Source organism: Macaca thibetana, chromosome 9, assembly GCF_024542745.1.
Source record: "Macaca thibetana thibetana isolate TM-01 chromosome 9, ASM2454274v1, whole genome shotgun sequence".
Classification (NCBI taxonomy): Eukaryota; Metazoa; Chordata; class Mammalia; order Primates; family Cercopithecidae; genus Macaca; species Macaca thibetana.
The window spans coordinates 23,032,992-23,056,777 of NC_065586.1; the positions used below are offsets into that span (position 1 = coordinate 23,032,992).

General features: G+C 48.2%; 1 protein-coding gene across 2 annotated transcripts; it reads left to right on the forward strand.

Moving 5' to 3' along the window:
• The first annotated feature begins 512 nt into the window (after positions 1 to 512).
• PTF1A (pancreas associated transcription factor 1a) lies at positions 513 to 21,039 on the forward strand. Of its 2 annotated transcripts, none has more exons than XR_007728597.1 (2): positions 513 to 639; positions 20,498 to 20,575. XR_007728597.1 is itself a non-coding variant. In XM_050802969.1 (2 exons), exons 1-2 carry the CDS (start codon positions 19,299 to 19,301, stop codon positions 20,698 to 20,700), a joined length of 990 nt encoding a protein of 329 aa, XP_050658926.1. In that variant the 5' UTR covers positions 19,073 to 19,298; the 3' UTR covers positions 20,701 to 21,039. The 2 variants fall into 2 exon arrangements, 1 of the variants encoding a protein (XP_050658926.1); XM_050802969.1 differs by lacking the exon at positions 513 to 639 and adding an exon at positions 19,073 to 20,085 and having other exon boundaries at positions 20,498 to 21,039.
• Positions 21,040 to 23,786: the final 2,747 nt, after the last annotated feature.

Sequence of the window (23,786 nt, forward strand, 5' to 3'; positions counted from 1 at the left end):
CGCTTCCATCTGATTAGAATGTTTCTTCCATCTTATTAGAATGACAGTAGCTTTCAAGTCATTCATTATGAGAAGTATTTTAGTCTTAAAAGAAAAAAGGGAGTCCCACTGTAATTGTGAGTTGTAATAAATGCAAACTTCTGGTGCCTTCCTCTGCGGCATGGAAGACAGTAAAAAATGTGTCTCGTCCAAACGCACCCCCTCTCCAAGCCCATTGTGAAGTCAGTCGCCAACAAAGGGGACATGTGAATATTCAACACCGACTCTTTCACTTGTTTTTTTTCCGGAATCCCTGAGTCGCCTCCCCCCTCCCCCTCTTTTTTTTTTTTTTAAATGGGCGAATACCTGTTCAAGTTTTAAAAGCACATGGAAATTGCCCGCGAGCGACCATATAATTTGATTTGCCAGGCAATCTGCAGAGCGATCGCACGTCATTTATAATGTTCATTGAGCATTTTGCCTAATTGTGTCTGTCTCTGAAAGGGCAGCGCACCCCCTCCCGACCGCTAGCAGCACAAGTGGCGACATTCCCATGGAGCGGCCGCGCCGCAGCTTGCTGCATTCAGCGCGGGCGGCCGGGCCGCGCACTTCCCAGCCCGGACGACCGGGAGCGCCTGACACTAATAGCTCGCTGCTCAGGTACGAGCGGGCGCCGCATTTGACTCAATTCAATTCACAACCGGCCGCGCTTGCAGGTGTCGCCTTTTGAAACCGCCATTCAGGCGGCCGCTGTTCACTTCTCGCTGCGCCGCGGGTTTTGTAGAAGCGCAAGAATGGGGCTGATTATTCCCGTGCCCACATGCCGCCCCCACACGCCCCCACCCCCGTCCGGCGCAAGGCTTTCCTTGGCCAAAAGAGGCGTTTAATTAGTTCTGGGGCCTCGGAGAGCCAGCGTGGCCGACAAAGCCCGGCTCCCCAGGTAACCCGGGTTCCCTGCGGACCCGGGAGGGGGCGCGCGGGGCCGGAGCACCGGCCTTGGACTGCGCGCTCCCTCCGGCGACACTGCCGTCCCCCTGGCCTCCGGCCCGGTCCCCCGCAGGACGAGGGCTCATCTGCTGGACTTGGGTGGCCTGGGCCAGCGCCGCCTGCGGTCCCCGAGCGCGGCTGGCTCTAGGGCGCGGCGCCCTCTCCCCGCCTTTTGGTGCCCAGAGCCAGGCCACCGGAAAAGAAGGCAGAATGGTCGGCAAAAGACAGGTGGCCGTGGCGTCTTGCATGATACTTGTCCTTCTTCCCTGTTCCCCATTTTGGGGAAACATTGGAAACACTTTTCTCTTTATACGCATTCGCGTCTCAGCACCGAGTGCTCCAAGCCCTGCGCGCACCGCCGGGCTTGGGAGGCGGTGAATGGCTGCCTCGCCGCCGCCGCTACTAGTGACATTCGGCCTCCAGCCCCGCCCAGGACGTGCACATCTGACAGCACTGGCCCGGGTCCCAGTCACTGGGTCACCCACGCCACAGGTACAACCGCACCCAATCCAACCTGGCCCTCGGAGGGCTGTGCGCGCCGATCTGGGATCGCGCCCCACCGAGCCGGGCCTTTGGCTGCGCCGGGGCCCAGGCAGAGTCATCCCGCCTCTCGCGGTGCCGGGAGGCGGGACACACCGCGTGATACCTTTGCCGTGGGGTGGACGTCGGCCGCGGGGCGGAGAGCGGGTGTCCCACCTCGCCTTATCATTTGATTTCCGCCAGCGTCTGAGGACTGCGCACCCAATTCGTTCCACTCGCTGCGCTCTGTGAACGAGCGGCGGGGAGGGCGGAGGCGGCCGGGCTTGGGGAGGGCCGGGTGGTCCCACTCCCCGCCCCCGCCCCGCCGGCCTCGCAGAGCACAAGTGTTGGGATTCCCACGGGCAGGCGTGCTCTGCGGCTGGAGGCCTGAGCGCCCAGGGCCCAGGAGACGTGGCGGACACAGAGGGGTTTGTAGACACGGTGACCTCCGCGCTCCCGCTCTGAAAGGGCCTGAAAGGAGCTGTTTATGGTGCATTACCAGTCAAGGGCTCAGGTACCAGCGCCTTGTGTCGGGAACCCGGGCGGCCGCCCGTGCTGCAGGTGTCTGCTATAAAAACGTCCCGGGAGGGGGAGGGCAGGCCGCCGGAGAGGGAGCCGGGGAGGGGCCTCCGGCCTGGCCTGCTCCTGCCACTCGCGCGGTTTCGCTCTTGCTCTTCTGCAGCCATAGCAGCCAGCCAGGGGTGCCCACGGACGTCCTAGGGGTCGGGACAGAAAAAGCTGCAGGGGCCTGGCTGCCCAGTCCCGGTTTGGTTTCAAGACTAAGGGCAGCAGGAGGTCACAGGACGCTTGAACCTCTCCGGGGAGGCAAGCGGTGTGCCGGGGAAGAAACATTTTGCCCACACGTTGGGCTGCTTGGGCCTCCAGAGGCCTGTCAGGATTTAACTTGAACTTTCCAGGTAGGCCTGCCCTCTCCTTGTCTGTCTTCCTGTGCAAAGAAGGGCCTGAGCCCAGGCGCATTTAGCAGCTGTTTCTGGTTAAACAGCAGTGTGGCCTTCTCCTTACTGACCTCTCCCAAAGCCACAGTTACTCCCTGACCAGAAGAAACCACGAAAGGTACGTTAGCTTCTTTGGGCTGCATCAACAGCTGTGCCTTTAGTGGGTCACTCCTGTACCCGTCTGTGCCCCGAAGACCTGACAAACCAAGAACTTGAGCCCCCCGCCCCACCCCCACCCCTCAAGCTGGCTTTTAAAGCAAAACCTTGAAATGCTTTCTTTCCTTAGGGAGTAAATTGTGAATGGAGTTTCCTCCCTAGGCAAGCCCCGAAAAGCCTTCACACGGCGAAAATACCGAAAAAGAAAAATAGCACAAGAAATACTGCTATGATATTAAGACAATTTAAAAAAGAACAAGTGGTGTTTAATAATACTCAGGGCCAACTTGAAGAAAAGATTAAGGAGACAGAAATGTTGGGTGTGTCTAAAGGGAACTTCAAAAAGTTTTACAGCTTGTCTGTCTTGTCTAATGTTAGCTGGAAACTTCCATTCCCTTAATGTAAGTCCACCACCGTCATTACTTTTATATGCGTCATCAAGTATTAGGATTCCTTTTTGACCAGATAAAATAAAATGATTTTCTTAAAGTAATAGAGAAGCTGGTCCAGGAATAAGGAAGTTGGCCAAGGATAAGGAAGATGGATGTGTGTCTGAAAAGGATTGTTTGAGAGGAGAATAAAGGGGAGAAAATAGATTCCTCCCAGGATGAAAGTCTTTCCCATCTTCAAAAAGTAACAAAAAATCACCCCCTGACCTTTCTCTTATCACGTTCACAACTCTACCTCTTAATAAGTTCCCCCAGATAGGTGTCTCAATCAAGTTCGTTGCCTTTATTCAGTCTTCATCACTCTGCACCCCAGTCTCACATTGAAACTGTTTTTAATCATTTTCACCAGCAATTTCCATGTCCCTCAATGTAGGGCCAATTTACAGACCTTAGTTTGCCTACAATTGCAGTAACAGGCCTACCATTCATCCTGATGGCAAAAGCAGAATCCTTAGTATCATATTTTCCTTCTCTCTTTTTCCAAGTCCCGCATTCAATAAGTTCAGAAGTCCTAGTAATTCTCTTTCCAAAATCTCTCTCCAATCTGCCCAGTCACCACCCAGTTCAGTCCTTCACAATATCCCAGCTGTTCTGCTGCCACAGCCTTCTGCTCAGTCTCCCTACCTGTAGTCCTGCCTTGCTTCCATCCATTCTCCACACCGCAGCCCCAAGCACCCTTTGTAATTGGTAAACTGGATCATGCTATCCCCCTGGGTAAAACCATTTGTCAGCTTTCTATTCCCAAATTAATTATATGTAAGTTATAAACATGTACTGCTATACAAATCAGTTATATATATTACAAAGAATGCATAAGACACACAATTTTTCTTAAAAAGATAAAAATATAGATGATAGTTCAGATAGTTTCTTCCCATACCCCTATAAGGTTTATCCAGTCTGGAAATGACTATCTATAGGATGCCCATCTCCATAACACAGTTTACAAGGTCTTCTTTGATCTAGATCCCATCTACATTTCCATCCTTAGCATCCCTCTTGACTTCATCCTTAATACAATTCTTTTTTAAATAAAATTTTTTATTTCTTCAAATTTCAAGATGATCATTCTGTTTCACGTTACTGTCTACCTCTACTCCTCATTTTGACTCCTCTGTATGCCCCACGGAAAAAAGGATCTGTGTTCTGCTAGTGTTTAATGCTAGCAACAGACAGAACAGTACATAGAAGAGATATTTCCCAGCACAGAACAGGTGCTTAATAAATGTGTGTTACATACATGAACATAGTGCTTCTTTGAGGCAGCCACGTTTTCTATGAAATAACTAGAAATCAGAGAAAGCTGATCCATAGAAAATGAAAAGGATGAATATGTGCAGAAGGAAACAGAGAGAAGCACAGGAAAGATGGAGACAATGTCCAGGCATCTTTCTAGATCATGATGTGTTGACTAGTATTCAAGTTTAGCTGCTCTATTTTAAAAAGTTTTAAAATGTGAGATACAAGTTTATTTATTTCTCATAAAGACAAAATGAAGCTGGATAGGTATTCCAGGCTTGGTATGGACTGTAAATGATATGGAGGACTTCAGTTCCTTTTGTGTATTTGCTCATCTTCAACATGTAGCGTTCAACTCATGGTTCACAGTGGCTGCTCCAACTCCTCCTGTTGCCTCAGCATTCCAACCAGTGGAAACAGAGGAAGTGACAACATAGGACATGTCTTTCCCCTTCAAAGATTGAATCCCAAAGCTTGGCCTCATTTCTGGTCACAACCCATTAATTAGAAATTAGTTTCATAGCCACACTAAGCTGCCATGGTGAGCAGGGAATGTAGTTTTTATTCTGGGTAGCTATGTGCCCAGCTAAAATCCTGGAGTGCCATTAGGAAAGGAAGGAGAAATTAGGTATCAGGGGAGAATCTTCAGTTTCTACAACACTTGGCACTGCTGCCTCCTGAGGCCTCACTACATTCCTGCTATCAGATTCTAGGAGATGCTCTGTATCCCATGATGTATCCCCCTTTTAAAGTTTAACTTAGTTCAAATTGGCTTCCACTACTTAAAACCAAAAGATTGTAAACAAATCCACAAAGGTACTGAGTCTCTATGCAATGACACTAGGTGCAGAATACTACATGCACCAACCTAGGTATGTCAGGTGGGCTAGGTTTTGCTGCAGTAGCAACCCCCAAATCTCAGCAGCTTCACACAACAAAAGTTTATTTCTGGTCCAGGTTACCCATTCTATGAAGGTTTGCTGGGGAACTTTGTTCATCAGAGTCACTCCAGGTCCCCAGCTGACAGATGTTCTGCCCCAAGATGTATGTCCACAATCAGTACAGAATATGGAGGCAAAAGATATAAACTGTGCACTGGCTCTTAAAGTTTCCTCCCAGAGGTACCATGTCATTTTCACACATCTTTCATTCGCTGAGCATGTCATACGGCCACATTTCACCTTGAAGAGGGTAGAGAAGTGTAAGCTATCATCTGCCTGGAAGAACTAGAGTATCTGTGGTTTGCTCCACTGGCTCCCAAAGCCTAGGTATGGTGGAAGCTTTCCCGGTTAATCTTTTTTTTTGTAAAGCATCCAGAAAGTATAAAATAATCTATCTGTACCTTCCTTTCTTCTCTGCTCAAACTTGTCCAGCTGAAGACGAAATGTACTCTCTAAGTCCTGGAGACCTCTAAGGTCAATGACAACATAAATCCCTCACATCATTTTAAATTTGAGCAGGGAAATATTATATAACAGATGATGCATTCTCAGCTTTGGTTTCATCTGGGACATCCCTTAACATTTTTAGGAGTCTCTGCATATATTCCTAGCACCATTTTGGATTTCTACAATGGGTTTGTACTCAGGTGTAGTAGATAACAAGCTTCTGAAAAAGAAAAAAAGCCAGAATCAGGAGTGTATTAGGATACAGAAAGACATTCTACCATGAGGTGCACACAGGGAAATCTATTTCTAGAGCTGGTAAAGGCTAAATAAAAGTGAGATTCAGTAGACACGAGGAAATCTCTGTCTACCCCCAAAATGCCTTCAAATGACTGCACTAAGGCCCAAATGCCAGATTCAAAAAATCCCTTCCTGTGATTTATGGCATTACCTTTCAAGAGTCCTAATCAAATCCTGGGGAGGGAATGATGTGGTTGCTCTGTGTTGCTCATACCTTACGGGAGCAGATGTTTTCCTTTATGGCCTCTAAGTGAGACCAATGGCCCTGAAGTAATTGGCTTCTAAAGAGGGCAAAAAGGATAATTTGGAGCACTGGGCATTCTTTGAAGACACAAGTCTTGGTGGGTCATCCATGTGTTCACCATGAGGCCACTCCATGCCTGGGATGGGGCTGGGGTGTGGAGGCGGGACTAAGAAAGGAGATGCAAAAAGGCACACTGGAAGGTGCAGAACCCAGGCTGTGCTTGGGGCTGAGCCCCTAACATCTCATGGATTTGCTGGGGATATCCATGGGCTATTGACAGCTCTAGGCTTTTGTAAATATGTTCAACCTCCCAGAAGCACATTTCTGCCCCTCCTCTTATGGTCATGCTTCCTCAGGACTGGCTTAGCTCAACGTTGTTCCTTTTATTTTTTCCCCTGAGATGGAGTCTTGCTCTGTTGCCCAGGCTGAAGTGCAACAGCACAATCGGAGCTAACTGCAACCTCTCCCTCCTGAGTTCAAGCAATTCCCCTGCCTTAGCCTCCCGAGTAGCTGGGATTACAGGCACGTGCCACCATGCCTGGCTAATTTTTGTATTTTTAGTAGAGATTAGGTTTCACCATGTTGGCCAGGCTGGTCTTGAACTCCTGACCTCTCTGCCTGCCTCAACCTCCCAAAATGTTGGGATTACAGGCATGAGCCACCGTGCCTGGCCAACACTGTTCCTCTTTTGAAGCTCTCCCTGTCCCTTCATTCTTATACCAACTTATACCTCAATATAGCCCTCACTGAACTGGATCATAATTACTCCTCTCTTTACTACACCAAGAATGTGTTAAGGGGCAGAGATTGCACATATTCATCTCTGCATTTCCACATCTATAACACAGTCACCTGAACATAGTTGATGCTCAAAACATATTCTTTAAAGCAATAAATAAATTAAAACAGCATGATTTGACATTTTCTCAGCATTTCTGTGTTTACAGCTTCATATATAATGATGAAAAACAACAAGATTATTCAGCTTAAAAAAATACCTAAGTGGCCGGGTGTGGTGGTTCATGCCTGTGTTCCCAGAACTTTGGGAGTACAAGGTGGGTGGATCACTTGAGCCCAGGAGTTCAAGACCAGTCTGGATAACATGGTGAAACCCCATCTCTACAAAAATAAGTTGGGTGTGGTGACATGTGCCTGTAGTCCCAGCTACTTGGGAGGCCAAGGTGGGAAGATTCTTTGAGCTCAGGAGGTGGAGGAGGCAGTGAGTCATGATCATGCCACTGCACTCCAGCCTGGGTGACAGAGTGAGACCTTGTCTCAAAACAAAACAAAAAGAAAACAAACTTAAGTGATTGTTCAGCATTATATAGAGTAGTAGTTTCCAAAGCAAGTAAGATATTCTACTGAGGTGCAGGAAGAATTTTAGAACTTACATCTTTACTCACCTTCTTAAAATTTATTTTTGTGCATGTTGAAAAATGTACCCAATGTATTACTGCAGTCCTATTTGTGTGCAATTTAAAATATATAAAGATACATATATTCTCAAGTGGTCAAACTCAAAACTGGTAATGATAAGGTGCGTTGGGCACAGCTAATCTCCATCTCCCCAACACACACTACTTTTCTCTCTTTCTTTGATAACATTCTAAGTTATAACTAGAAACATGCCTACCAACCTGAAGACTGTTTGTCTGCATCCCTTGCAGCTAGATGTGGCCATGTGATGGCTCAGGCCAATTGAGTGTGACCAGCCTCGATGTAAGCAACCTTCAGGTCATGGGTTCTTAAAAGGAAAGAAGGAAAGTGTGTCCTTTCCTTTTTCTTGCTGGCTGGGATGCAGCAATGGTAGGAGTAGGAGCAGCCATTTTAAACTCAGGGATGGAAGCCATGTTTCAGGAGCAAGTTTCAGAGCAACAAGCTGCAAGGAAGCTGGACCTCCAACCCATGTAGTCATCATATAAACTTTGGATTGCCTATGCTAAACTATTACATGAGAGAGACATAAATGTTATATTTTAATCACCCTTATCCTTAGACATGTGTTACAGAAGGTAGAACACTTATCCAAAATAATGCAAGGTGTATAGTCAAAAAAAGAACTTTTAAGTTGATACAGATAATCAGGGCTCAAGGTGAAAGATACCAGTGGAAGAGAGTGCTCCAGTTCTTCTTTGAACCCCTGTAATATCACTTCTCATGCATGCCTCTTTTTTTCTTTTTTCTTCTGTACTTTATAGACATTTGATTAAAAAAAAAAAACTTACTCATTAGGGGAAGCAAGATGGGAACTGGCATTCATTGAATGCCTGCTACGTATCAGATGCTTTTCATAAATCATTTGCTTTACTTTCCACAACAATCCTTAAGGTAAACATTGTTATTTCTTCCCCTTTCACTATCCAATGAAACTAAATCGAAGCAAGATTAAATAGTTGATCCAGGAACAGACGACTATAAGGGCATTTGAGCAGATATTTGGATCTGAATTCAGGTGATATGGGCCAAATGTCCATGCTTTTCCATTCTCTGCCCTTTCATGTGTGTTTCTTACCTTTCCAACTCTTCTTCTTGCATCTTCTCCCTCTTATTTTACTTCACTTCCTTTTCACTTTCTTCTCCTGTCCTCTTTCCTCTCTGCTATCTACCTCCTGAAGCCAAACGTCTGTATTTGGTAATCATCTGGAACAGTATTTCTCAATCTTGACTTTAATATGTATATATATTCATGCCTGTACATATGTGTATATTCCTATAGACATACACATATGTATGTACTTGTATAAAATCTCCATAGAGATTACTTACATTGCACACAAATAAGACTGTAGTAATACACTGGGTACATTTTTTAACATGCACAAAAAGAAATTTAAACATTCATGGAAAACAAAACAGCAACAAATAAAAACATTTATGGGCTCTCAGTGTCACATTCAATAATTATTAATATGAAATTAAGTAATGTACTTAAGTAATTTCATATTAATAATTTAATTAGTAATTCACAAATACTTAGAACATCAGAATAAACTCTTTCTATGTACTGCTCTTGGATAACTACAAAGCCAGACAAAATTTAAAATGAAAAAGTTTATAAATCAACAAAATTCAAATTAACCAGCATTTACTATGATAGATAATGACTCTGTCATAGTGACATATGCCACCTACAAAGCTAACATGGTATCAGTTCCTCTCTTCAGTCCACTGTGTGCCACGGGATAGTTCTACCCCAGTTTAATTAAACTACCATGCTAGCTTTGTCTGTCTAGCTTGTTGTGCAGCTATTTCATCTTTTCTAGGCACAAGCACAATCTCTGTGTGTTTTCTTTAGCCTGCAGTAATTAAGGTTGCCTGATTGGCACCCCCTAATCTTAAACATGAATGGAAGCCCAGATTCAGGTCCCATGTCCCATGGTAGGACCAAGTCCTAAGGTGCTCATCTAGATGTTCCAGCAGACGCCCATACTTCATTGTCATTATTTTTAAAGGTTATCATCTAAATGATATCACAAAATTAAAAAATTGTTGTAATAAAACTGTGGAGCTTTCATTGAAGAAATATGGATCCAGAAAAATCAGAGTCCCACAGAAAGGAGAGGTCCAATGATAGGTCCTGCCAGGAAACTCAATCCCAGTAATGGAGAGTCCCCTTGTTATGAAGAGAGAAATGGCTATAAATACTGATTACAGAGGAATGAGCAGATTGTGAGGCAACCGTGTCCCATAACAAGCCTGGCTTATCCTTCAGATAAGAAGTGAAACAAACATCCTTGGCTTCTCTGCAGGGCTGGGGAGAGTGAGGGAGTTAGACGGGGAAAGCTGTCTCCCCCTGGGCTCCTGCACTCACAGTCTTGGAATCAGTCTAACTGGTGACTTGGAGAGGGACACTGCAGAGGAGAAATGATAAAGATTGGCCTGTGGGAACACCTCCCCCGCCTCCCGCCCACCATCCTGAGCATCTTGCCTTGTTTTATGTTTGTTTGTTTTTAAGAGGCAGAATCTCACTTTGTTACCCATGCTGGAGTGCAGTGGTGCATTCACAGCTCACTGCAGCCTTAACCTCCCGGGCTCAAGCCACCCTCCCACTTCAGCCTCCTGAGTAGCTGGGGCCACAGGCATGTGCCACTATGCCCAGTTACCTTTTTTAATTTTTGTAGAGATGGGGTCTCACTACATTGCCGAGGCAACTCCTGGGCTTAAGTGATCCTCCCACCTCGGCCTCCCAAAGTGCTGGGATTACAGGCATAAGCCACCATGCCTGGCCAATGAACTACTTTTCTGGTCCCCACTTTAAAGCCAGGAGCATTAGCAAAAAGCTGTAACTAGATATAATCCTGACTGCTCCAAAAGTCATGAGAATAGCTGAATAGAAGTATGCTGCATCTTCCAGTGTAGACAGTGAATTAAACTCAGTATTTGTTGATATAGTCATTGATACTCTCCACTATGAATCTAGGAGGTAGGATGCGGTGGCCAACACCAGGAATGACTCCTGTGTGATTAAGCACGCTCCCACTTCTCACGATGACTTACACATATCCATTCCATCATGTATTGAGCACCTACTACTAAATAACTTATTAAGCAACTACTACTATGTGCCTGGCACTGTTGATGTGCTTTGTATCTGTTAACTCACTTAATCCTCACAATAACCCAATGAGGTAATATTAGGATAATTTCTTTTTGCATATGCAGGAGCAGAGGCATGGCTAGGGACATGCAGCTGCCTATTTCTTGAAAAGCATAAGCAGGAAAACTGTACACTTGAGATTTCAGGCAGCTTTCCCAAAAACCTAATGTTTCTTGGCTAACATTGGGCACTTTTGTGCTTGAACCAGGTGTGGTCTGGCATATGTTTCTTCAAGCACAGATTAACCCAGAAGATGAAGAGTTTTTTGCTCTAGACAAGATTTTAAGGGAACAAGAGGAATAGTACTACTACAAAAAAAAAAAAAAAAAAAAAAAAAAAAAAAAAAAAAAAAAAAAGTCAGACCACAAATAGAATACAAAGGCAGTCAAAGAGATACAGAAAACATGAACTGAATTGTGAGTTCTCAGATGAAGCGAGTGGTGCTCAGTGAACATGAAATTACCCAACAGTAAAGCCATGTGATGAAGAATCATGCCACCATTAAAGCCTGCCAGTAAAGAGATGGAGAAATTATGAGATGCTGCCCAGTGAAAACTGTAAGATATAGAACTAGAAACACACAGAAGAAAATAGAGCAAAATGTTAACAGCAGTCACCAGTAGGTTGTGCCATTGCAGACAATGCGAAAATGTGGTGGTTTTCATGAGTATTTAGTAATTTAAAATGTGTTTTACATTGTTGAATCTCTCTAAACTTTATTCGACATTGACTTCATACAAGAAAAAGCATTGCATCCAGTGCCACCCATTTTAGATTATTATGGAAGGGAGTCACCAAGGTTACTTGACAGCCCCTGCGAGCCCTTGTTGTTCCCACCTACCACCTAGTTCTTGCTGATATTTTAAAATGGCACAAGCTACGATCCAGATCTCTGAAGGGCTCCTCCAGGGTTTATATAAAGACATAATAAACTCCAAAATTTTTCTTAAAAAAATAAGTTCATTAACTTTTAAAAAATTTCCTGCATAAAGGCCTACAGAGTGATAAAATGGACTTTGGAGACTCAGAAGTGGGGTGGTGGGATGGAGGCTAGGGATGAAAAGCTACATATTACGTACAACGTACAGTACTTGGGCGACAGGTGCACTAAAATCTCAGAATTCACCACTATACAATTCATTCATGTCACCAAAAACCACTTGTACCTCAAAAGCTATTGAAATAGTTTTTTCAAAAAAGAATGTTCAAAATAAATACAATATACAAAGAAAAAAAATTTTTTTAAAAGGAAATTTACACCCCCCCAGAAGTCAGTACTTTCTAAAAGCTGCTGTGGTGAAGCCTACCTTATCCACTCGGTTAGTCAATTAACCTCTATTATTGGGGCCTCACCATGAACCCACTAAATATAAAAGTCAGCCAAATTCAAACTCAAGTAGGTTGTATACTTCAAAATAGCTAGAAGAGAAAAACTGGAATGTTCCCAATATGAAGAAGTGATAATTGTCTGAGGTGATGAATACCCTCAATTACCTTGATTTGATAATTGCACTTTGTATGCTGGTATCAAAATATCACATGTGATCCAAAAATATGTATAATTATTATGTATCCATAAAAATTAAAAATTAAAAAGTTTTAAAATTTAAAAATCCTGCATCTACATTCACATATCTTAAAAATCAAAAGATTCAAAGGAGTATACAATAATTCTATCCACTAGCCACTCAGTTCCTTTCTTGATGCAATAATTGCATTAGTTTCTTGGGTATCCATCTGGAGGTTTGTTTTTTTTTTCTTTTTGAGACAGAGTCTCACTCGGTCGCACAGGCTGGAATGCAGTGGTTCCATCTCAGCTCACCGCAACCTCCACCTCCCCGGTTCAAGCAATTCTCATGCCTCAGCCTCGCCAAAAGCTGGGACTACAGGCACGCACCACCATATCTGGCTAATTTTTGTATTTTTAGTAGAGACAGGATTTCACCATGTTGGCAAGGCTGGTCTCAAACTTCCGACCTCAGGTGATTCACCCGCCTCGGCCTCCCAAAGTGCTGGGATTACAGGCATGAGCCACTGCACCCTGCCCATCTAGAGATATTTGATGCCTACACAAACATGCTTACATATATTCCCTGTCTTCTTTGTTAAATGCAAGAAGGAACATACTAGTCACTCTTGCTTCTTTCACTTAACAATACATCTTGGAGATATTTCACATCACCAAATTAAAAAACAAAAATAACAACTCGTTTTTTCTGGCTGCTGCATATTCCATTATACAGATGCACCATAGTTCATTTAAGGCCCTACCAAAGGACATGAAGACAGAAAACATGTATAGCTTTGACAAGAAATAGACAGAGAAAAAATTTTTTGTTTCTATTAAATTCATTGTTGTTCTTTCCACTGCTCCCTTTGGAGGCCAAGATACAGACATCCAGTAATAATGACTTGCAGTGTTTACATTACTAAAGTTCAAACACCTTGCCGAATAACGAAAGCGAAGGACAAAGCTCAGAAGCTTTGCTATTCATCAAATAAACCCTGGCATGACAGAAAACACTTATTTGGATAATTATATCAGCATTTAGGTGGTTCTCACTTTAAAAGTTAATGTTTAACAAGGAGAAATGCAAAGGCAAGAAGGAATGGGGCTGGCATTCAGCCTGTGGGTCTTCTCTGTATTTTACCACAGATATGTGCCTCCTGCCCTCATTCTCAGTGGGAGACAGCCCAGTTTTATTTATGTATTTTTTTTTTTTTGAGACAGAGTCTCGCTCTGTCACCCAGGCTGGAATGCAGTGGCCGGATCTCAGCTCACTGCAAGCTCTGCCTCCCGGGTTTATGCCATTCTCCTGCCTCAGCCTCCCGAGTAGCTGGGACTACAGGCGCCCGCCACCTCGCCCGGCTAGTTTTTTGTATTTTTTAGTAGAGACGGGGTTTCACTGTATTAGCCTGGATGGTCTCGATCTCCTGACCTCGTGATCCGCCTGTCTCGGCCTCCCAAAGTGCTGGGATTACAGGCTTGAGCCACTGCGCCCAGCTGTTATGTATTGTTTTTAGGCTGAGCAGCCACTGAGTGGAGAACGTCTCTTAGGGAACCCTCCCACAAGAGATCCCCATTCCCTTGTGCTAGAAACCCACTTATTTCTACTTGTGGCTCCATAGTGCCAGCATGTCACTCCAAGCCAGTTAGCCCTTCTAAATCTGTTTCCACTTGTGAATGATAAAAAGCAATCTGCCCAAGCTGGGCATGGTGGTGTGCACCTGTAGTCCCAGCTACTAAGGAGGCCGAGTAGGGAGGATCCCCGGAGCCCAGGAGTTAGAGGCTGCAGTGGGTTATGATCACACCACTGCACTCCAGCCTGGGTGACACAGTGAGACCCTGTCTCAAAAAAAGAAATAAAAATAAAAGTTTAATAAAATACCTGCCCAGTTCATCTCACAGTTCTGTATTAGGAGCTAATGAGCTAATGCATGTAAAAATCATATTAAAGCAACTACATTCAACAACTTCTTCAGAAAAAAGGGGAGGCTGGGCAAAGTGGCTCACATCTGTAATCCCAGGACTTTGGGAGGCTGAGGTGGGAGGATATCTTGAAGCCAGGAGTTCAAGACTAGCCTAGACAACACTGCACATAGGTACAAATATGCCTTTGAAGTGTGAGGGAAGCAGGGCAGGAATCTGTTCTCAGCAGTCAGTGGAGCCAGTACTGGGCTGAGATGGGTAAGACTGGCATTAACTTGGCTGTTTATGGTGACTCATGCCTGTAATTCTAGCACTTTGGGAAGCTGAGGTGGGAGGATCACTTGAGGATAGGAGTTAGAGACCAGCCTGGGCAACAGAGGCAGACCTTGTCTCTATTTTTGAAAAATCTGTATTTAAAAAAACAAAAACTGACACTAACTTGCTGTGTGACCTTAGGGAAACCTCTGAACGTCTCTGGGCCTCAGAGGCCTTTCAGCGTGAACCTTGTGAGTATATTTTCCATATCTTTTCCCAAGAGTACAGGGATAAAGAGTGGACCAATGAGGGTGCCTGGCCACTCAAGCAGGGAGAAGAAAGATATCTCAGATAAGGAGTGGTGACAGGGACACAGGAGAGGAGAAACCACCCACCTGCCATCACCTCTGTGTTTCTGAGATGGGGAAGGGAACAGTATGGGCCATGAGGAATTAACATGGACCCTTTCTCAAGCTAGGAACAGACTGTGAGCCACATCCACAAGTACCTGCTTTCAGGCACTAAGGAGGCATGTGGGATACTGTGGGTGAGACAGCTGCATCCTGGTTTCTGCAGGACGAGGTTCTTGAAGGGAGGATACACACCCAGCATCATGCACTATGAGAATGTTCCATGGGGAAGCTGATGATGGAGAGCCAGGAGGTGCCATTCTTCATGAGTGGCCTTTGCCCCAAGTTCATCCTGGACAAAGCCAGGGACCTGGGCTCTAACCCTCTCGTCATTTTTCCTAGAAGCTGGGAAAAGACTCTGAAAATGTTTGATGAGAAACAAATGAATAAATATTCAAGTCCCCAAGAGGGAGAAATAGCTAGGTGTGGGGAGAGGGAGGGAGGGAGAGAGAGAGAGCGCGCGAGAGCATAAGAGAGCTCATTTCTGAGGTCCCAGCTACTCAGGGAGCTGAGACGGGAGGATCCCTTAAGCCCAGGAGTTCAGGGCTGCAGTGAGCTGTGATCGAACTACTGCACTCCAGCCTGGGTGACAGAGCGACACTTTGTCTCTAAAAACAATAACGAGAGAGAGGCAGAGACAGAGAGATGAGACCAAGGCTCAACATCAATGGCCCTGGCCAGAAGCTCTCCTGCAGCTGAGAACCTAGGAGATGGGGCAAGACCTATGGGCAGCCGGAAGGAAGCCTGGGAATCTGCCAGGCCCAGGGCAACAGGGTGGCACTGAGCCCGTGCTGAAGACTTGAAAAAGTCTTGAGGTCTCACCAGGGATTGGCACTAGAAAGAACCAAGTGCTCCTTCTACTGCCCACCACAGGGGATGAGATACGATTCTATAATGAGGAAGAGCTCTTTACAAGGTTAGGGGACATCTCTCATGGGGACAATGTGTGGTGAGAAGAAGCCTGAGCCTGGCAGAGAATAGAGTGGCTTGCAGCCTTCTATTCTGGGAGCAGCCTTCTCTCTCTCTGTGTGTGTGTCTCTCTCAGACTCCTGGAGCCTCGTGACCAAGCCCCTCTCCAGGCTCCCCAACTGCCCAGAGAATCCAGGGGTGCAGAGGGCATGACTGGAATGAGGGTGGGGGGCCTTTAGCCTGGCAAGATAAGGCTCAGTTTCAGTCTTCTCATCCAACCTGTTGCTTCCAGTGGCAGAGGGCAGCCATCCACATGGTCGTGACCTCCAGTGACCCAGAGAAAATTCCCTTTATTAGCGGAGAAGTCTTTCTTCTTTTTATAAGAGTAAAGAATTATCATGTCTTACTTAAAGCCTGTGTGTGTGTGTGTGTGTGTGTGCGTGTGTGTGAGAGACACAGTGTCACTGTCTGTAGGCCTTGTCCTAGATTCTCAACAAGGCCAGTGTGCACAGCCAGCAATTCTCTAAAAACTTAGAGGGCAGTAGAGGGAGGAGGAGGAGGAAGGGTAGGAAGGACTATGTCTGAAACAAGTGAGTACATTTTCTGTTCTTCCTACCCCATGCTCATCCATGCACCCCTAGGAGCCACCCAGAGCCTGCATGCTAGTTCTGCCCCCTTCATAAGACAATAAGCTTCCTACCAGCAGTGAATGTCCCATGAGCTCACTGGGTGTTCAAGGTGAATTTCTGTAACTCTTTTCGCAAACTCATCAAAAATGTGAGATGATTTTCTGTGGAAGTGGATTGCTAAAATCATATTGAATAAAAAGATACCCATATATAGCCAGGCATGGTGGCTCATGCCTCTAACCCCAGCACTTTGGGAGGCCAAGGTGGGTGGATCACTTGAGGTCAGGAGTTCGAGACCAGCCTCGCCAAAGTGGTGCAACCCCGTTTCTACTAAAAATACAAAATTAGCCAGTCGTAGTGGCAGGCACCTGTAATCCCAGCTACTCGGGAGGCTAAGGCAGGAGAATCGCTTGAACCTGGGAGGCAGAGGTTGCCATGAGCCGAGATCGCACCACTGCACTCCAGCTTGGGCGACAGAGCGAGACTTTATCCCCCAACCTCCATGCTCCCCCCCAAAAAAGAAAAAACAGATACCCATATATTCACATTCACTCCCCTGTCTCCCAGTCCTCCACCTACCCACATGTCTATGACACATAGTTTCTCAAGAGCCACCAGTCTAGAGAGCCACCAGAGAAAGCCTTTCAACCTCCTGAAAAGAGACTTTGTAGGCTCAATTCTAGTCTTCTCTTCAGTGGATAGTTATCAGTATTTCCGATAAGGCTTTGAAGCTGAGTAATTTGTTACTCTTGCATGTCCTCACATTGCCCCACGGGCACGGGCATATTTCCACTTAGTTTTAGTCTATGTGAGGAAGGGAGGGTGCACATCACTGGCTGGCTAGATTTCTGGTCTTGATACACACACACACACACACACACACACACACCCTTTTCCCTTCCTTTGAGGTCAGAAAGAGAAATCTAATTGCAGAGAATCACAGCTCAGGCTCTATCACCAGGAACCTGTCCATATTTGCCTTTAAGGATATGCAAATAGTGAACGACTCCTTCACTATGAAGGCTGAGAAACTAAGACAGGAAAAAGCTACTGAAAACCAGTCCATCCTTGGGTTAAAATTGTTTAAGGTTGTTGGCAGTTCAAGGTAAGGCAATCTCTGGCCTTCTAACCTTATGTATCTTTTGGTTTAACTCTGGTCTCAATTCAGTTAATTACAGTGCAGTGTCTAAAACCAAGAATCGTATTTAAATCACTAATCTGAAGAGGCATGACTTGGAATTTGAGAGGTGTCTGAATACCCAACAGAAGCCTCTCGTGAGACAAGTGCCTGAAAAAGGAAGTGGCCCAGGAGGACGACTCCTTTCAGTCCTCTGTAGGGAGAAGACGCAGGATGGCTGCGCTTCTGAACTCTTCTGGGGTGGAAGCTGCGGCCTGGCTTTTAACCGGAATTGCCCAGACCTCGAAAGTGTTTCTTTGTTGCTCTTAAAGGGAGGAATTCACGTTGCATCACAGTCTGTGATTAAGTCTGTCTTGGGGCAGAGTTGCACACGTTTTGTGGCGTGTGTGTGTGTGTGTGTGTGGTGTGTATGCGTGTTTCAGAAAAGAAAGGTCGAGAAAGAAAAAAACAAATCATTCAGGGATGGTCCCGGTGGCCAGTCAGAAAGGTGAGAGACTCGGGCTTTGAAAACGATTCATACTCTGCCCTTTAACTTCAATGCCCTCCCTCTGGACTGTGCCGGAGCAGACGATTCAATTGACTCCTTTTGTATCCGGTTTATTGCTCAGAATCCCTAGGGTCTAGATTTGCTCTCAGAAGAAACGCGCCCTGCTGAGCTGCTCTCGGAGGCAGCCCCTCCCGTCTCCCCATTCCTTTCTCCAGGCCGGGCCAGGGAGGGCAGAGGAGGCTGCCACTGAGCCGACGTCGCTGGGGACAGACACCAGGCACCGAAGCCAGGCTCCGGAGCGGCGTCCCATAGGTGCGCTCCCAACCCCCGTGCTGCATCTGGAACGCCTTGGGAGTGGGCCCGGATCACCTTCCAATGCCACCCGCATATACTCTGCAAACTGTGCAAAAGCCCTTGAAAAGTCCAGAGATGGGACAGAAGCCCCCAGTGGAACCCAGGCCGGAGCCCCGCGCGCCTCGGATAAGGGGGTGGCGGAATGCACCCACCTGGCCCCTGAGGGCAGCACCCTTGGATTGCCCAGGCTGCCGCGGAGGACGACGATCGCCGCGCGGCCTCCGCTCTCGCCATCTGGGCTACCGGCGCGCACTCCTAGGAGCTTCTCTGGCTGCTTGTAGACGCGGCGCGCGGCTGCCCCAGCCCCAGGACAGAAGGACCCGGCGCTGCTCAGCGCGCGCAGGTAGGCGGCGGGCACCGCGGTACGCAGGTGGCCCTGGAGCCGCGCGCGGGGCAGGTACAGAATCCAGTACGCAGAGGCAGAGGAACAAGAGGAGAGAAGTGCGAGGAGTCCCGGGCCGCGCGACCCCGCCTTTTCCTCACCCCAGGAGCTCCCAAAGGGAGCAAAACGCCCCCCACCCCCGCCCACCGCCGCGCCTCCGGGCCCCCTCGCCGCCGGCACCCAGCGCTCTGATTGGCTGGCGCGATGGGTCCCTGGCACGCGCCTGTGGATGTTGTTATAAGAATCCTCGCGTGCCAGCCCTCAGCTCCAGCAAGTCCTTCACAGCCCTCCCCAGCGCAACGCGGGCGCCGGCCAGAGCGCAGCGGCCGCGGGCACTCCAGGGAGGCCCGGGGGCGGGCAGCCCAGCGGCCGCCTAGCTGCCCCCAGCCAGGGCTCCGGGAGGGAGGGGCTCGGACAGGCGACGCCGGCCACAGAAACTTACCAAGAACTAACGCGCAGCCCGGCAGTCCCGCTGCCCACTGCGGCGGCAAGCATGGACGCGGTGCTGCTGGAGCACTTCCCCGGGGGCCTGGACGCCTTTCCTTCTCCGTACTTCGACGAGGAAGACTTGTTCACCGACCAGTCTTCCCGGGACCCACTGGAGGACGGTGATGAACTGCTGGCGGATGAGCAGGCCCAGGTGGAGTTCCTTAGCCACCAGCTCCACGAGTACTGCTACCGCGACGGGGCGTGCCTGCTGCTGCAGCCCGCGCCCTCGGCCGCCCCGCTAGCGCTCGCCCCGCCGCCCTCGGGGGGCCCCGGTGAGCCAGAGGACGGCGGCGGCGGCGGCGGCTACTGCTGCGAGGCGGGGGCGCCCCCAGGCGGCTTCCCTTACTCGCCCGGCTCGCCGCCCTCGTGCCTGGCCTACCCGTGCGCCGGGGCGGCAGTACTGTCTCCCGGGGCGCGGCTGCGCGGCCTGAGCGGAGCGGCGGCCGCGGCTGCGCGGCGGCGGCGGCGGGTGCGCTCCGAGGCGGAGCTGCAGCAACTGCGGCAGGCGGCCAACGTGCGGGAGCGGCGGCGCATGCAGTCCATCAACGATGCCTTCGAGGGGCTGCGCTCGCACATCCCCACGCTACCCTACGAGAAGCGCCTCTCCAAGGTGGACACGCTGCGCCTGGCCATAGGCTACATCAACTTCCTCAGCGAGCTCGTGCAGGCCGACCTGCCCTTGCGCGGCGGTGGCGCGGGAGGCTGCGGGGGTCCGGGCGGCAGCGGGCGCCTGGGCGGGGACAGCCCGGGCAGCCAGGCCCAGAAGGTCATCATCTGCCATCGGGGCACCCGTAAGTGCTTCCGCTTCCCAGCTCAGGTAGACGGGGACGGGCACTCGAAGGCTCCGGAGGGGCTGGGGGAGCTGACTGCCAAGCCGAATGACGGACTGACGGATTGTCGGTGGGCACGGGCAACCTTGAATGCGAGCTCGCTTTTCTGGTTTGTTTGTTTTTTCTTTTTTCTTTTTTTCTACCACGTTGACCGCGGCTCTCAAGGGCGCGCGTCCCCGCCAGACTTGCAGCTCCTCGGATTCCTGGGAGGGGATGGTGGGGGCTTGAAGTGTGGAGGAAGAGGGTGGTTCTAGTGTAACCGGAGGACACCTGCTCAGTTGAGGTGCCCAGGAAAGGGTCCTAAAGGACCTGATGGGACCAATGGGAATGTGGTTGGATATTCACAGTCTGTCTTCTCTTCTCACCTGTCCAGGGTCCCCATCCCCCAGCGACCCTGATTATGGCCTCCCTCCCCTAGCAGGACACTCTCTCTCATGGACTGATGAAAAACAACTCAAGGAACAAAATATTATCCGAACAGCCAAAGTCTGGACCCCAGAGGACCCCAGAAAACTCAACAGCAAAGCTTCCTTCAACAACATAGAAAACGAACCACCATTTGAGTTTGTGTCCTGAGAAGTCCCAGACTCGGCTGAGGATCTGATTATGTCTCTGTGCATATTGTACATGTAAATATCTATAATGTAAATGTAATTTAAGAATCAGATTTTTCTAATGGCAATCAACTGTTTATTATTTATCTATTTATTATCCTATTGAGTTGATGAAATAGATGATTTCTTTTTAAATATATAATTTATATAATTTATCCTGATTTTCTGAAAATATGCAATAGCCTATGATTTTCCTGAACTCTGTGTTGTTGGGAGAACTCTGGCCAGAAAACGTCATGCTTATTTATTGCCAGATATGGTTTATTTCTAAGCGTTGTCAATAAATGCTATTTACACCTTTTCCTGAAGGTTTTTGAGTACATGATTTGATAGATAATCTTTCAAAAGAATTAGTAAAAATTAACCAAACCAGAGACTCAAAGTATAGCTCTCTAGTAAGAAACTACATTTCAGATTTAGCCTAAAGGTGGGTAGGTTAGAGGATTAGACCTCAACTTTCTATGACAGCACTTCATCTAGGTCGCCTGCCCTACAACTTTGATATGTATTTTTAGCCCACCTTCCAAACACCCTATACAAATACATCCTGGAGTATTTATTGTTCCCACTTTGCAGATGGGAAAGCTAAGACTCAGAGACGACATTTGATTTACCCAAGGTCACCCCTACCCTGTCTATTCCTGGTGTATAAAAGTGAGCGCGCGGTGTACTGTGGGAGCAGGGGGCTAGTGGGCTAAGGGAATGGGCCTTTCTCCTTCCACCGGCTGGGAAAGGGGCTACTCTTGAGCTGCCCTGTGACCAACTTCTTCGGCAGCAACAGCATCAGGTACCTGGAACTCAGGCTTACTCCTCACAAAGGAGATGAGACAGGCTACGGTGCCAAAGCCTAGAGACCACTCCGAGGCCACTCAACATAAATCCAGGGTCTTTTAGGTAAGGTAGGAAGAAGCCGCCCGCTACCCCTGCCATCTTTGCAACAGGCTTACTTCTAAAACTGAGTTCGTTTTGCCTTCAACAGAACTTGACCCTCCTCGGCTAGCAACCTGGGGAGAAGGTGAGCCTGAGGCGGGGGGCGTAGGGTCGCCCCCTAGCGAAGGGGAGAAGAGCGAGGGCGCGGCCGAGGTCGCTTAGCCAGAAAGCCTGGGAGTCCAGGCTTGGGTTTTTCTCCTTTGTGACCAAGAGCGCCTCCCGGGATCTCGGGGCGTACTTCCCTGCCCGCCAGAGCCGGGGCGCGCGGCACTGGACGGCGAAGCCTGGCGCGCGCGCAGATGGCGCTGGCGCGAGCGCGGACTGGAGATGCGCTCCTTCGCGTGGCACCTTAGTCCTGCGCGGCGCAGGCCTGGCCCAGTCGGGGTGTGGCTCCGCGGCCCGCAGCGGCCTGGTGGGCGAAGGTACAATTGCGGATAGTCTCTAATACTCACGGCCCTGCCGCAGGACAATATGTTGGCAGCATGCTAATTGCTTTAACCTAGTTTCAGACCCGCCGAGGGGTTCCCCGCGCGCCGCGGGTGCCATGGACCTAGTCCAAGAGCAATTAAAGCGAGGCCGCGAGCCCGACCCCGCAGCGCGGCCTGGCCAGACACGCGGAGATTCTGGGTCGCGAGGCTCCCGGGAGCCCCTTGGCCGTGGACCCTCTCACCACTTTTAAGCCTTCGCGCCCTCTCCCTCCCCTCCTCCTAAAAGAAGATTTCACACTGGAGACAGAATTTCAGAACGAGAGAAAATAATTCGATTTTGTCCTTTATTAGGGCCTCATTAAACACGAAAGTTGCTTTTGCACAAATGCTTCCATCAGGCATGTAATCTCATTACACTCATTAGAAAGTCAAATGTTAGGCCGACTTCAACTTAATTATAAGTTATGGAAGTATTGTACCGTTTGCTTCGGCTGTATAGACCTGCGTTTCCGTTGGATTGGGCAGTGTGGCACTCACAGTTAAAACACTGCAATCATTGTGATGTGGCACCTTTTATTTTGCGTGCCACTTTTTTTTGCGATTCAATGCCTCAACACAACCTTTAGTGCGGTGCAGATGAAGCGGAAGAACCGAGCTGAGCATGCAAAACACCAGGGTCTCTATCTTGTCATTCTCTGTCCTGACTTGGCAAGTCTCTTTAAGCACAACCTTCAAAGAGACTGACAGCTTCTTTTTATTTACTCATAATCCATTCATTCTAGTGTAGCGATTTTTTTTTTAAATGCAGCAGTAAAGGCAGAACAAACGTATCATTTCAGAGTCTTCTTTGGCGTCAGGGAGGCCCGAGCCGCGCTGGGTGCAGGGGCTGCTCTCCTTGTGGCAGAGCCAGTCTGGGGAGCCTCTGGCCCTGGGCATCTCTGGCCGGCAAATACAGCCTGGCACTGGAAGGATCATGTGAGGGCAGTTTGAGTGACAGGTATTCAATGGTCCTTCTAAGTCCACACTTTTCGTCCAACTTTTAAAAAAGATGCATATGAAGATAACTGAGTGAGCCAAACTCCTGGATGGATATGAAGAGTCTTTGCCCAGCCCGGCCCTTCTGAACACCCATCAGCCCCTGCGCTGAAACCCAGCCTGGGACCACCAGGGGAAAGAGTTTAAAGTCTGCCCTGGCTGCCCTTGTCCATTTAGCATAATAAAGAAGCTGCAAGCCCAGTACAGGGTGCATTTTATGATCTCTATTGGAGAGCTGGTTAAATCATTCTCCAGTGGTCCAGACTCCACTGCTAGTCATGGTGGGGGGAGGGAGCCCTGGAATGGGCTTGATAAAGTCTTTGGAGAACAGAGGTGGCCTGGGGTGCTCTCTCTTCCTCTCCCCCAATATCTCATCCCCCTCCTGCCAAACACACATCCTCAATTCTAGCCCATCCTGCTGGTCTCCGTCCCAGGTTACTGTATCTACCTTCGTGGCGGACTGCCAATGATTTCACTCAATGAAAGACCCCTGTCTCCATCCCTCCCTCTCTCTTCTATTTCTGGTGGGCTTTAGTGTTAAGGTACTCTTGTGGTTGTCTTAAAAGACATTGCATGTCACAAGGAGAGTGGCTTTTTATTTTCAGAAGCTAGGAAGCAGAGGCACCATTCCCATTCCTGTTCTCCCCTCCACCCC

Excerpts from the sequence above, each read along its gene's own strand:
- PTF1A (XM_050802969.1), top strand. The coding sequence starts at position 19,299 with ATGGACGCGGTGCTGCTGGAGCACTTCCCCGGGGGCCTGGACGCCTTT. Across the intron at positions 20,086-20,497 it reads CATCTGCCATCGGGGCACCC|GGTCCCCATCCCCCAGCGAC; the intron begins GTAAGTGCTTCC and ends TCACCTGTCCAG.